At 44.6% G+C, this 13,470-nt stretch overlaps 1 protein-coding gene across 1 annotated transcript in view; it reads left to right on the top strand.

Moving 5' to 3' along the window:
- Positions 1–13,470, top strand: part of ptpn20 (protein tyrosine phosphatase non-receptor type 20) — a gene marked incomplete at both ends in the record, with an annotated part of 63,799 nt that overhangs the window by 8,169 nt on the left and 42,160 nt on the right. Inside the window, 12 exons of the mRNA XM_080782984.1 lie at positions 22–201; positions 1,476–1,560; positions 4,614–4,703; positions 4,898–4,973; positions 6,159–6,321; positions 6,757–6,828; positions 9,092–9,266; positions 10,349–10,484; positions 10,769–10,907; positions 11,496–11,648; positions 12,037–12,222; positions 12,955–13,120. Coding sequence (XP_080639110.1) covers positions 22–201; positions 1,476–1,560; positions 4,614–4,703; positions 4,898–4,973; positions 6,159–6,321; positions 6,757–6,828; positions 9,092–9,266; positions 10,349–10,484; positions 10,769–10,907; positions 11,496–11,648; positions 12,037–12,222; positions 12,955–13,120 — 1,621 coding nt within the window. The remainder of the gene's footprint in view (positions 1–21; positions 202–1,475; positions 1,561–4,613; positions 4,704–4,897; positions 4,974–6,158; positions 6,322–6,756; positions 6,829–9,091; positions 9,267–10,348; positions 10,485–10,768; positions 10,908–11,495; positions 11,649–12,036; positions 12,223–12,954; positions 13,121–13,470) is intronic.

Below are 13,470 nucleotides of genomic sequence, written 5' to 3'. Positions count from 1 at the left end.
CCCCCCCGCTCTTAATTAAAGCCAGTGCAGCTGAGTGACCACTTGAACAGCCTGCTGCTGAGCATGTGTGAAGACCAGGCCCACCGCCGGGTCAGCCTGGGCAACCTCCTGGAGGCGTGCGAGTCGCAGCACAAGGCCTCGCTCCTGCCGTCCCCGACCAAAGTCATCAGGCAACTGGTGGAGGAGGTCTTCCATGAGTCTGTGAGTCTGTCTGTCTGTCTGTCTGTCTGTCTGTCTGTCTGTCCGTCCGTCCGTCTGTCCGTCTGTGTAGTCTGCATGTATAGCCTACTTCTGTGGTTCTCAACCTTTTCAGGCCGTGACGCCCTCAAAATAATCCTATTTGAACTAGGGACATTTTAGTTTGACTCGGTTCCACAGATAAATATTGTGAAAATAGCAGATCTACAAGCTCTACAAGAACTCAACGCGTGAGGTGTTGTGAGCTTGTAGATCGGCTGTTTCACCCCTTTCTTATATTATTTGACAATTTGGTCAGTGTTTGTCCATTTGTTGATTACGTTTGATGCAGAAATACTTTTTGCAATTATTTGTCTTTTAGGTTTTAAAGCGGTCTTAAAAGTCCCTTAAATGATGACTCTACTGTCATCTGGGGACCCCACAATATAGAACACAGACAAGACACCAGTAGTAGGCCTATAGAGCCCTGAGGTGGACGCCATAATTGACCATAATGGGGTTAAAGTGGTTAAAGTTGGTTTGGCATTTCTTTCATTCGCTCAGCGATAGCATCAAGAACAAGCACTTTGCCATCGGGCGGACCAATTATTAGTTGAAAACACTGCCGTTTTCAACTCACTCATTTCACACTCCTTTCACACTCATTACAACATGGAATCCTCCTCATAATGGGTGTTGATGAAGCATTTGTGTGATTTGTGAGCTTGTAGATCTGCTATTTTAGCCAAGCGTCACTCTCGTACGAATTGAGCATTATCTCCAGGCCTTTTTTTTTCATGCCCAGCTTTCTGGCTGTCTGTTTGTCTGCATGTCTTTCTGTCCTGTCTGTATTATGCCCTATTTGTATGCCCTACTTCTTTTTTTCTTTTGCCTCTTTTTAACGTGTCTGTTTAAAAAAAAATGTGACAAGCACAACCATGAGTTGTGGAGAATGGTATGTTGACTTGCTCCCTTGTATGCCAAGTATATATCATGGAAGGGACATGTTCTGGCCATTCATGTCTATGGCGGTGTTAATTGGCGTGGCTATCGTTCCGGTTCAGTCTCTATCCTTTTAATACTCTAGTCTATGGGTTATCCGCATTGACAACGACGTCATCTGCTTTGTTACTATTTTGATTGTTTGGTGTGAACCAATCGCCAAAGACACGTCCATCGCAGAAACGGCTGCCGTGAGGATGGCTTTCAGTCTGCATAATGAAGTAAAACGAAATGAAAATTCAGGCTGTGTCGGCCGAAAGTGACAATGAAACTGATTGAGACTTTCTTCCTGGTAGATGGAAGCCGGCTCTCTTCCAGACAACAACAATGTTCATCTGAGTGGCAGGAGCCAGATGATCAGAGAGAGACTACATGGACACGGTAAGAGCTCACATGGCATGTTTACATTCAACACAGCTATCGTGCAACGTGACATCACATGACATCATCAGGGATGGAGCATGTGACGTCGCGTGACGATTGCGCAATCGTCATTGCGTATTGGCTGCCATGCTTGCCTCTCGCCGCAATGACCATTCTGCAGTTGTTCTCTCAACTCAATCACGCTGTCAAGACAAGCTAAGACACAACAAATCATCGTTTGCTGGCTGCAGTAGGTGTGAAAACAGCAGATGCCCGCGGAGCTCTCTCTGACTGCTAGAAATTATCAAGTGCTGCTGTGACTGGCTGACCAGGGATCAGATTAGGATACTGCAGCGCAGTTTATCAGTTAAAGTGAAAGCCGAGAGTACGCGCATCAAACCTCTGTGTGGACTCAACGGTGTGAGTCACCGTGGATTACTTTACTTATTCAAACATGCGATTTAATGTCATTGACCTAGACCACTGGGTACTTGGTGCGTCTTGGAAAGTCTGGTGACGCGAGGTTGATTAGGTGCGTCTTCTCTTGAACCTAGGATGACGCGCTCTAGGGTGCACGCACATGCACCATTTCCGTTCCGTCCCTGCGCGCGCACGTCAAAAAATGACTGGTACCACGGCGTGGTACTGCGTTCTACGAGCATGACACCACGGGGTGCGGGCGGTTCTCGAGTTACGTGCATTACATTACATGGTGCATTTATAGATGGTTAGAAAAAACTGTTAGAATATGAACATAAGAGCAACATTATCCCCACCGGTATAAGATGACAAAAGAAAATCCAACCCTGAATTTAACGATTTAACGAAATGATATCAAACTTAAATGAATGTCCCCTACTTCATCATACAAGAGATTTGAGATTTCTGCCCGACAATATAATAACATCATAATAATAACAATGATAATAATATATATGAATGATATGAATAATAGGGGCACGGTGGCACAGTCGGTAGCGCTGTCGCCTCACTAGGCCCTTGGTTCGATTCCCACCAGGGACGCGGTGTGAATTGCGCCGTGTTCTCTCCTCTGCGTCATCAGCGCCTATACCCTGGGTGGGGTTGGCAGAAAGGCCCTTCTTTTTTTTTTAACCTTTTTTTTTCTTTCGCCTTTATTTTATATTTTTATGGAGGGACAGACAGTAGGCTGACAGGAAATGAGGAGAGAGATGGGGGGGAAGACATGCAGTAAAGGCCGTCGGGATCGGGAGTAGAACCCGCAGCACACTGCCAGACTGGATTACCAGCCAAGGTGCCTGGACCACTGAGCCATGGCCCAGGCCAGAAAGGCCCTTTCTGTGTCGCCTTTGCATGTTCTCCCCATGTCCCCTAGGGAAGGTACCCTCACAAAAAAAACATGCAGTGATCCATGTCTCTATACTACCCCCCGGTCAGCCTGATGGAGGGGAATGGAATAACGTCTTCCTTCCACTCGCTACGTCCTCCCGGGGAAAACTCCCCCTCCTGTTAGGTGATGAGAAGCGGCCTGCTCACTCTTCATGCATTGAAGGAAGCATGATCTCTGTTCGGGGCTCTCCCCAGGTTGGCAGAGTGAGTGTAGCGCCCCAGGATTACAGCTTAGGGCGGCATTGGCACTGGGTGAAAATGGGATCATACCAATATAATAATTATTATAATGATAACAGTGGATGTCATGAGGGGGAAAAATACATAAGATAAGATGAAACATTTAGTTAAAGTACCGGCCAGGGCAGTGTGGGTATGATAGAATCTCTTTAGCAGCAATAGGGAATGTGCCGAATAAGGACGGTGGAGGATCGTTAGAAACGATTTGCACAGAAGGCAGAAGGCGTACGAATCAATTTCACTTTTCTATTCTACTTGTCTGCCTACATTTGTGCAAGTAACATTTTGAGCAGCTCCTATGCAGATTCTATACAGATTGAGTGCAGTTGCTTGTTTTTTTTGGGGTTTTTTTGCCACATTTTCTGACCTCGAAGAGTGTGTCAACCCCCAATAGTTCAAACCATTGTTTCTTCTTGTCTGGACTAGGCACAGGTTACTAGGATAAGGTCTTAACCCAATACAAGCCAGGCCAGGATTAAACTCCTCTGAGAGCCAGTAAAAACAAAAAGGCTTTCTCAGTGGTGGAAAGTACTTAAGTACATTTACTTAAGTACTGTACTTAAGTACAATTTTAAAGATTTTATTTTAAAGGAAAACATACATTAACCACCTCAGCCCTACTATATACCTTTCGGCCATTTGAAAACAGCCGATTGATCGTTTGCATTTCCATAAGAGAAATGGAAGAAGACGGGGGACAATAAATTATCTACATATTTACATATGTAAATACATATGTAGATTGTTACCGTTACTTGTTACTTGTTGTTACTGTACTGTATATCTATTCAGTGTGTTTCAGAGGTGAGTCATAATGGTGCGTATGGAGCATATAGCGATATATACTGTACGTGATATGTTATATGGACATTAGTTAAGGTGCGAGAAAAAACAAGAAAGCAGTTCCTCAAGGAACCACCATCATGCCGTTCATGAACCTGGTGGTGTTGCCCTTGATACTGTGGTGGCAAGGAGGCCGGGGGAAAGTCTCAAACTGCACAGGAAACACGCATCAAACATTTAGGGTAGTGGTTCTTTTTTATTTATTTATTTTTTCCCGAGGACCCCGTTTGGCATGCATTGTGCCACAGACCCAGAACTCTAGGAACCAAATGGACTATCACCTTCCAACATCCGAAACAAACTTCTTAAGAACACCTTCATGCTCCATAATACTGTCAACTGAACTGCTCAGTAATCTGATGGAATTAATCACAGCTGTGTAGCACTAGCGTTGTCTCAAGCCTCATGGAGCAGGTTCGTGTACAATCAAGCGTGGTTATTCTTATACCAGGACCAGGATACTTATATCGGGACCTTTGGACATTTGTCACGGAGGACGTATAATATGGATGGGTTGCTATTTCTTTGAGACGGCTTATATGTCTATGCATGGTCACTAGAGGGGGACAGAGAGGAGTTTGTGAGACGTCCTCAGCTAAAGTCTTCTGTCCGTTTGACAGGAAAGAGAGGGCCATTGTCCGAGTTCAGCGAGGGATGCGGGAGCGCAGCTGAAGGGAGAAGATACTCCACAGACTCTGACTCAAAGTCAGGTAAGCAGGCGGTCCTCCATAATTGTTTGAGTGATTTCTGGTTCGGCTATACATAAAATTCACCATCGTTTAACAATTTCTTTCAACCACCTTCTTATAAAAGGCTCTATTTGTGCGCTGTATTTCTGCAGTCTTTTCTATTCTTGTTCGTACAGTTGTAGAGGCTTGGGTATTTCTGTGTTTGTTTCTTGCAGGGAGTTTACCTCAGAGACCTTGGAGACAAAGAACAAGGAGCTCTACCTCAGCTTTATACTCGACTGCTTCAGACAGGTACGTGTGCTGTGCGTGTGTCACGGTGTGTGTGTGTGTGTGTGTGCGTGCGTGCATGGGTATGTGGGTGTGTGCGAGTGCATGCGTGCACGTGCCACACTATCGTCTCTGTCAGGTGGAAACATCATATGTCCAAAACTGTAGTGTTACTTCATTGTGAATCTAGTAGGGCGTTAATTTACAAAAGCAAAAACACAAAAATTGCTTTTCTGTTACTGCAATTCACCAGGATTTCTTTGTTATTGTTGTTATCGTTGCTCCTGCTGCTGCTGATATGTTGTGGAAACAAAACCAAAAGAATGTTTCCTCTCGTGTGCTCGTACTATAGAAGATGTAACAATACAAATCTGGACTCACTCGCACACACGCACACACACACACACACACACACACACACACACACACACACACACACACACACACACACACACACACACCATTCGTAACGCCATCCATCAGACCCGTGTAAATGCTATTCGTAGCCACATAATCTGGTGCTAGGAGGTTGCTCTCAATGCTCTGCATCATTGATGTACACTTCGCTGTTTGCTGAGCAAGTACATCTTCAGTGGTGTCTGTGTGTGTGTGTGTGTGTGTGTGTGTGTGTGTGTGTGTGGCTGTGTGGCTGTGTGGCTGTGCATGCGCACTTACGTGCATGTGTGTGAGAGAGAGAGAGAGAGAGAGAGAGAGAGAGAGAGTGCGTTGCGTTTGTCAAGTCAGGATCTGAGAGGAAGTGACGCTGCCTAATAAATCAGTGGTTCTCAAAGTGGGGTCCGGGGACCCCCAGCGGTCCTTTGAGGGGGCCCAGGGGGTCCACAGCAAAATGGGGAACAGTTTAATTTCACTGTAATATTCCTCTGTATAGAAGTTATAATTTGCTCAATAAGAGAATATACCTCATACTGTATATGAAAAGCATACTGTTTCACTCTCTCCACTGTTACCTCTGCACCGCATTACGCAGCTGTGCACTAAATCTAATCTAACAACGCAAATTGTCTCAAATAGGTCGTCTGTGGCCCAAACACTGCATCAATTTAAGAGGTCTGTCATGACGTACATAGAACATAAATGTTTGAGAACGGTGGCGCCGGTCTAGATGATCAATATCGTTCCACCGATGACCTCACGCCAGCTCTCTCTCTCTCTCTCTCTCTCTCTCTCTCTCTCCTCGGTGACGTCCAGACTCCCTCGTGACCTGCGGTCACACAGGGACAGCACCTGCAGCAGCTGGGTGGGCCGGAGCCCCCACCACCACGACATGTCCCCCAAGGCCAGCGGACGCTCCCAGAGTCCCTCCATCACGTTCAGCGAGTCCTCGCTCAGCCTGAGCCAGAGGAAAGCCAAGGTAAGAGTAACTAAGTGCATTCACTCAAGTACTTTACTTGAGTACAATTTTGAGATATTTGTGTACTTCACATTTTTGTACTTTTACTTCTACTTCACTACATTTCAGAGGCAAATATTGTACTTTTACTCCACTACAATTATTTGAAAACTTTAGTTTGCAGATTTTGATTTAGTATTGCAAAACATACATTGACCACTTCAAGCCTATATGCACGTTTCGGCCATTTGAGAATAGCCGATCTGCAAGCTCACAATGCGTCGCGATGGAAGAGTGGTGTGAAGTACATTTACTCAAGTACTTTACTTGAGTACAATTTTGAGGTGCTTTTACTTTACTGGAGTATTTCCAATTTTGAGTACTTTTTACTTCCACTTTACGCCACAGCAATTATTTGAAAACTTTAAACTTGGAATCTCTGTCGTTGGTTCTCAGGCTTTGGGTCCCGAGTTCATCAGGATGTCGGAAGAACCGCCCGTCATTCTGGAGCTCCCAGGATCGCTTGTGGTAAAATGTGTTAAATTACCTTTTTCCATGCAAAACGAGTTCAAAGGTTCTGTATTCATAGTGCATCCAGTTATTAGACTGATCCAGGGGCGCAGCCCAAGGGAAGAGCAAAAGAACAACTTTGGCAACAAGAAACGCTGTCAGTGAGTACGTTTACATGAGGTCTGAAACCCCCTCTTAATTCCGAATAGAAGTTAAATCCTATTAAACGTTGTCATGTAAACATCTACAAAAACTTCAATCCGAATGAAAATGCTCAATGTGATTTAAAAACCTTTCCGATGTCACAGTCCCAAGAATACGCTATTATCGCTATTATGTCCATCCTATCCCCTTAAACTTTTATAGGCTATATAACTTGTCTATTCCAATAAGTTGCAACCAAAACGTCATGAAACATAACGGCTTTGCAGTTTAATTGCATTGATGAGCAGCTGCAATCAATCTAGTATTAAACACCCAATGTATTCTCTGGTAGCCTACAGTACTTCGGCCGGAATATAATGCCATGCCATGATGATGCAGCGATGGTGTATTGTGCAGATAAGTTATACATTATGTGATGTAGGTACAAGACCACAGATGGGACACGTTAGTCAACCTGTAGATCAGCTCTTACTTACACAATGTACGTGCATTGTGCAAAGACGAAGCACAAATGAATCCAATAGCCTTGTGAGGCGCGCAAAAATAACGAGCGACCCTTGATACAATAATAATCAGCGTCTTGCGTGCCCTGGCCGTGCTGTAGATAATAAAGTACAAAGCGAGGGGACGCGCAGGGGGTGAAAACGTAAAGACGGTAAACATAACATGCCCGCCCCTATCCAACCAGCAGCCCCAAAGCTGCTGCAGAATGAAATGATGGGATTTCAAAGTATGGTCTTTCGACATAGGCTACTCTACTGAATGAACTGCCTATATTGTATGTGTCCAACAGATGGTGTAGTTTCATGTGAAATAACATGTGCCATGGCTTATATCACACCAACGACACCGTCCATGTAAACACTCATTCGGAATGACCATTTCCCATGTAAACTCGCAGCAAAAAACATTACTTCGGAAGTATTTTATTCTGAAGTATTTATTCGGAATGATCAGCCGGCATGTACTGTAACTGCGGCCACTCAGTCACAACAGGAGGCAGTAGAAGGAAAGGCAAAGCATGGACATTGTATTCGTATAGCACATCTCAACGACAAGGCAATTCAATGCACTTTACACTGAACATCAAGCAAAGGAAACACAATTATGCAATGACATTAGGATGCAAAAAAACAAAAGGAGAAAAAGAAAAGGAAAAGTAACTCAATCAAAGGCAGCGGCAAACAGAAAGGTTATTTAGTTATGTTTTAAAAGTAATACGTGAAAATGAGTGGTAGCAGCAGACCTGCAGTTTTCTAGGAAGTTTGTTCCAGATATGTGGCACATATTGAAAACTAAATGCTGCTTCCCCACTAAAGAAACTAACCAAACACACACACACACACACACACACACACACACACACACACACACACACACACACACACACACACACACACACACACACACACACACACACACACACACACACACACACACAACCCACAGAACTACAAGTGAAGCTAGGATTTATCTACAGTGAAAAGGTGGGTCTTTTAGAATGCTTTTTAATAGTTCCTATAGGGTTGGGGGCAGGTTTAATGTTCAAGGCTAACTACGATGGGCAACTGGGTTGAGTTATATATATAGTTATAAATATATACGAAAACTCTTTAAACTAAATAACACTATACACCGACCTGCACAGCACATGAAAAACTGTGTGGCTTTTCCCCATTGCGCACCTGGCCACAATCACCCACTGCCAGGTATATATGAGTAACCACACCCCCTGTGGTGGTCTCCATGCTGAGTAATAATGCCACACCTCTGCACCACGAGCTACTGTACATATTATCCATAACTTCGGTGCCAACACAGCAAAGGAACTGTCCTCACGGGGGGGGGGGGGGGGGGCTACACTGGGGACGGACCGGAACCGTACGCAGCTGTCGGCTGCACCGGCAATTCTTCCGTCCCGCGGGGAGTTCCGTATTTACAGTATTTTTGTCCTCACAGAGGACAATGCACAGAGCTTATACGCACAACCTGCACGCCGCAGCCGGGTTCCATTGATTGTAGTACGTAGTGTGTACTAGGCCAGCCCTTACTGGTGGCAGACGGTTGACTGTCTGACTGGACTGCAATGTGCGGCTGTCTCTGGGTGTGTCCACAGTCCAAGAAGGGGCGTTCGGGCGCCGCTCAGCGGGAAATCAACGTCATGCTGCTCACCGGACAGACGGTGGTGGTGCGCTGTGACATCACCTCCCGGGGGCGGGACGTCTTCGACATGGTGGTCGCCCACGCCAACCTGGTGGAGCACTTCTACTTTGGCCTTGCCTTTCTAGACGGTAGGAGATACTCTGTACTGTACTGTACTGTACTGTACTGTACTGTGCTGCTTTGGTTTGTTTTATAGCCTTTCTAGGCGGTATAGGAGCATATACTGTACTCTTTACTGTACTGTACTGTATGCTGCTCTTGGTTTGATTTATAGTCTTTCTTATTGCATCTTCTCCATTTGATCATTTTATTTACCCACCTCCAAACCTGTTTTCCATAAAGGGCAAGCACTGAAAGTGGTATTTTTGGCATGCCACTCTGGCCTGACACTCAGTTTGACTTTTCATTTCGTTTCACTTCATTATTCAGACTGAAAGCCCTCCCCACGGCAGCAGTTTATGGGATGGGCGTTGTCAAAGCGGCAGTCTTCGGCGATTGGTTCAAACCCAAGGAAATCAGAATAGTATGAAAGCAGATGACGTTGTTGTCAATCACGTGGCTATATGGCTAACCCGGTTGCTAACCAAACAAACACAGCCAACGAGCGCTACTAGCATGTAAACAAAAGCGGTAAAATATGTCGGAAGGATGATGTTTATAAAACCTAAAATCGTTTCTGTAAAGAAACTATTTATCATAGGTCGATTTAATAGCCATATTGATACGGTCGCGAGTTACCTGCAGTGGGGGGGAGCCATGTTTGTTCTTTGACGCTGTTGAGTGACGGGGCTGATGGCCAATCAGCTGCTGCGATCAGATTTTCGATGGAGACTGACGTAGCCGTAGGGAGCGTCACCAGACCTGAATCACCAGAACATATTTTTTTAATGGTAGCAATTCAGGGCTGGAGCCAGGCTAATGCCACTCTACCAAAATGCCAAATACCACTTTTGGAGCTTGCCCTCCCTCCTGATTTGTGCTTGTCATCGTATGCACATTATACGCACAGGTGTTTTAAAACTTCATACGTTCTGTGTGTGCATGAGGGTTTTAATGACCCCTCCTTCCTAGAATGCCACCCACTCAGCAGCAGCTGCAGCGGCCTTTTTAAAAGTCTTGCTTTTGACTGAAATGTGTTCTGTGGTGTCATATCACAGATGATGAATATTTATTTTTGAACTGAAATGTGTTCTGTGTTGTCATTTCACAGATGATGAATATTTCTTTTTGGACCATGAGACCAAAATCTCCAAAGTGGCTCCTGACAGTTGGAAAAAAGAGCACATGTCCCCGTTTATGCTGTTTCTACGAGTCAAATTCTTTGTCGATGACATTTCCTTAATTTTGTAAGTGGTGACAGTTATTTTTTGTTTAGTTTTTTAGTTTTCATAATAATAACGACAATATTATCATAGGTAACACACAGAAAAACTTTCAACCTGCCGCCCCTATTTTGGGCTTGCTATTACAAGGGAAATCTTCTGAAATTAAAAGAAATGAGCAAAAATAGCAGCTCCACAAGCTCACAGTGGCTATTGTCGCTACCTTTGCCCGACAACTACCATAATTGTACCATTAATTTAGACAAAAGAAGATAAAACATGACTAAATGTAACTTTCTGTCTCCCAGACACAGACTGACTCGCCACCAGTATTACTTACAGCTGCGCAGGGATATCATGGAGGACAGAATTCACTGCAATGACGAGACGGGTCTGTTCATGGGCGCACTCGCACTGCAAGCCGAGTTTGGGGATTACATGCCTGAGGTACTGTACAGTATACTGATTATTACATACAGCAGTAATAAAAAAAATAGTATTTATTTATTTGTGTATTTATTTGTTTGTCATTAATTAGAGGTGACATTTATTAGAAGTTTATTGTTTAGAGGTGAAGAAATGAGTGCAAGTATAGGTTGGAGTGGGTGGAGAAAAGTGCCAGGTGTGATGTGTGATAAGAAAGTATCAGCAAGAATGAAAGGGAAGGTGTTACAGTACAAGACGGTGGTGAGACCAGCTATGTTGTATGTTTTAGAGACAGTCGCACTGAGGAAAAGACAGGAAGCAGAGCTGGAGGTAGCAGAGACTTAAATGTCAGATGTTTTGGAGATAAGGCCAGAGAGGCCAGACTGAGATGGTTTGGACAAGTACAGAGGAGGGGATAGTGAGTATATCGGTAGAAGGATGTTGAGGGTTGGAACTGCCAAGCAGGAGGCCTATAGAGTAAGACTGGATGTAGTGAAAGAGGACATGACGTTAGGTGTGAGAGACGAGGAGGCAGAGGACAATGAAGCTGTAATGTTCAAACGCCATGGCATCAAAAATGAAAGGCTATATTTATGTTCCTGTGTGTAGCTGTACGGTAAGAACTACTACCAGGCGGAGCATTACGTGTCCCGGAGGATGCTGGAGAGGATGGCCATCCCCAACCTGAAGGACGAACTGCCAAGACTACACGCCTGTCACGCCCAGATGCTTCCTGAGGAGGCCGAGCTAGAGTTCCTAAAGGTAGCCTGCGCACGCACGCACGCACACACACACACACACACACACACACACACACACACACACACACACACACACACACACACACACACACACACACACACACATACACAAACAGCCACATATAGTTGCTGTCGGGCAGAAACCTCTTATGTCCATAACTTTTTGTGTTTTATTTTTTTGTAAATTCACACCCTTACTTGATCATACTACACTAAAGCATCACAAATAGCAGATCTGCACGCTCGAAGAGCGGCGCGGATTTGAATCCTTTCAAAGTAACAGTTTTTGGCACGCGGGTCTTTCCACCCCACGTATAAACAATAGTTATGCACATAATACTCCTTATACCGTAAATGTTTTGGCATAATGGTCCTCCTGCCTCCTGTAGATTGTCCAGCAGTTACCGGAGTACGGAGTGATGTTCCACCGCGTGGGCCGGGAGAAGAGGACGGTCATAGGAGAGCTGCTCCTGGGGATCTGTGCCAAGGGCATCGTGGTGTGTGAGGTGAAGAACCACGGCCGCGTGGTCAACAGGCGCTTCCTCTGGAGGGAGACGGACTCCATATCTACCGGGGTAAAAAAAAACACATTCTACAAGCTTTATACTGCTATAGATTCTGATATTATGACTCCATATTAGGGCATTCACTTCTAGTCATTTTTACTAGCTGACTAGTTGCCTAGTTTACTAGTCGACTAGTTGTTGAACTACCTACCGTATTATGTAAAAAAAAAAGAAAAACATTTTTTTTATTTATTTTATAAATATTTGTACATTTAAGAAAACTGTGTACATTGGTGACTATAATCTACCTGATCTTGAGGCCTACAAAATCGGGGGGGAAAAAACACTTTTTTTTAGTACCAACAAGGTCGACTAGTGGATTTACTAGTTGACTAGTAAACTAGTCGACTAGTAAACTTGTCGACTACCGGTAGTTGCTTAATGCCCTACTCCATATCCACCAGGGTAAAACCACTCTACAACCTGCTATAGACTGACTCCATGTCCACCAGGGTAAAACCATTCTACAACCTGCTATAGACCGACTCCATGTCCACCAAGGTCCAAACCATCACACAGTCTTTACTGCTATAGACCTGATTGTACTTAAGACCTTCACTGCTATAGACCCGATTGTACTTAAGACCTTCACTGCTATAGACCTGATTGTATCTAATTGTACTTAAGTAGGCCTACTGTACTTAACGTAAATGTACTTAGCTACTTCACACAACTGAGTAAATTGTCTTGGTGTGTGTGTGTGTGTGTGTGTGTGTGTGTGTGCCCCTCCTGCCAATGCAGCGGCGTAAGGTGACCATCGAGAGCGGCGGGCCCAGCGGCAAGAAGCACAGCTTCATGACAGAGAGCTCTAAGATAGCACAGTACATCCTCAGCCTCTGCTCGGCGCAGCACAAGTTCCACAGCGAGATGACGTCGCGACAGCTCAACCACAGCGTGGTCCAACAAGGTGCCAAAGATTTAACCACTCAGGCACTTTATTTAAACCCCATTATGGGTGAGCGGAGCCCTCTAGGGCTCTATGCTATAGTGTCTTTTCTGTTTTCTGTTATTCTGAAAACACCCGCCGTTGGTTCTTTTTGGGGGTTTTTTTATTACAAAAATAAATAAAGGAATCAAATGCATTGCTATGGCCATGCATTCAAAATATATTTTATCTTGTCTGTAAGATAATTATTATCTTGTACGGACAAGATAATATCTTGTACGGACGAGATATTATCTTGTACGGTCTCATTTAAAGACGGGTGTAAGTGCCATCCAACCACAGCAGACAAGTGCTGATATTTTTACCATTGA

Source organism: Protomyctophum bolini (assembly GCF_963924005.1).
Source record: "Protomyctophum bolini genome assembly, chromosome: 14".
Classification (NCBI taxonomy): Eukaryota; Metazoa; Chordata; class Actinopteri; order Myctophiformes; family Myctophidae; genus Protomyctophum; species Protomyctophum bolini.
This window is presented reverse-complemented; position numbering and strand designations above follow the sequence as displayed.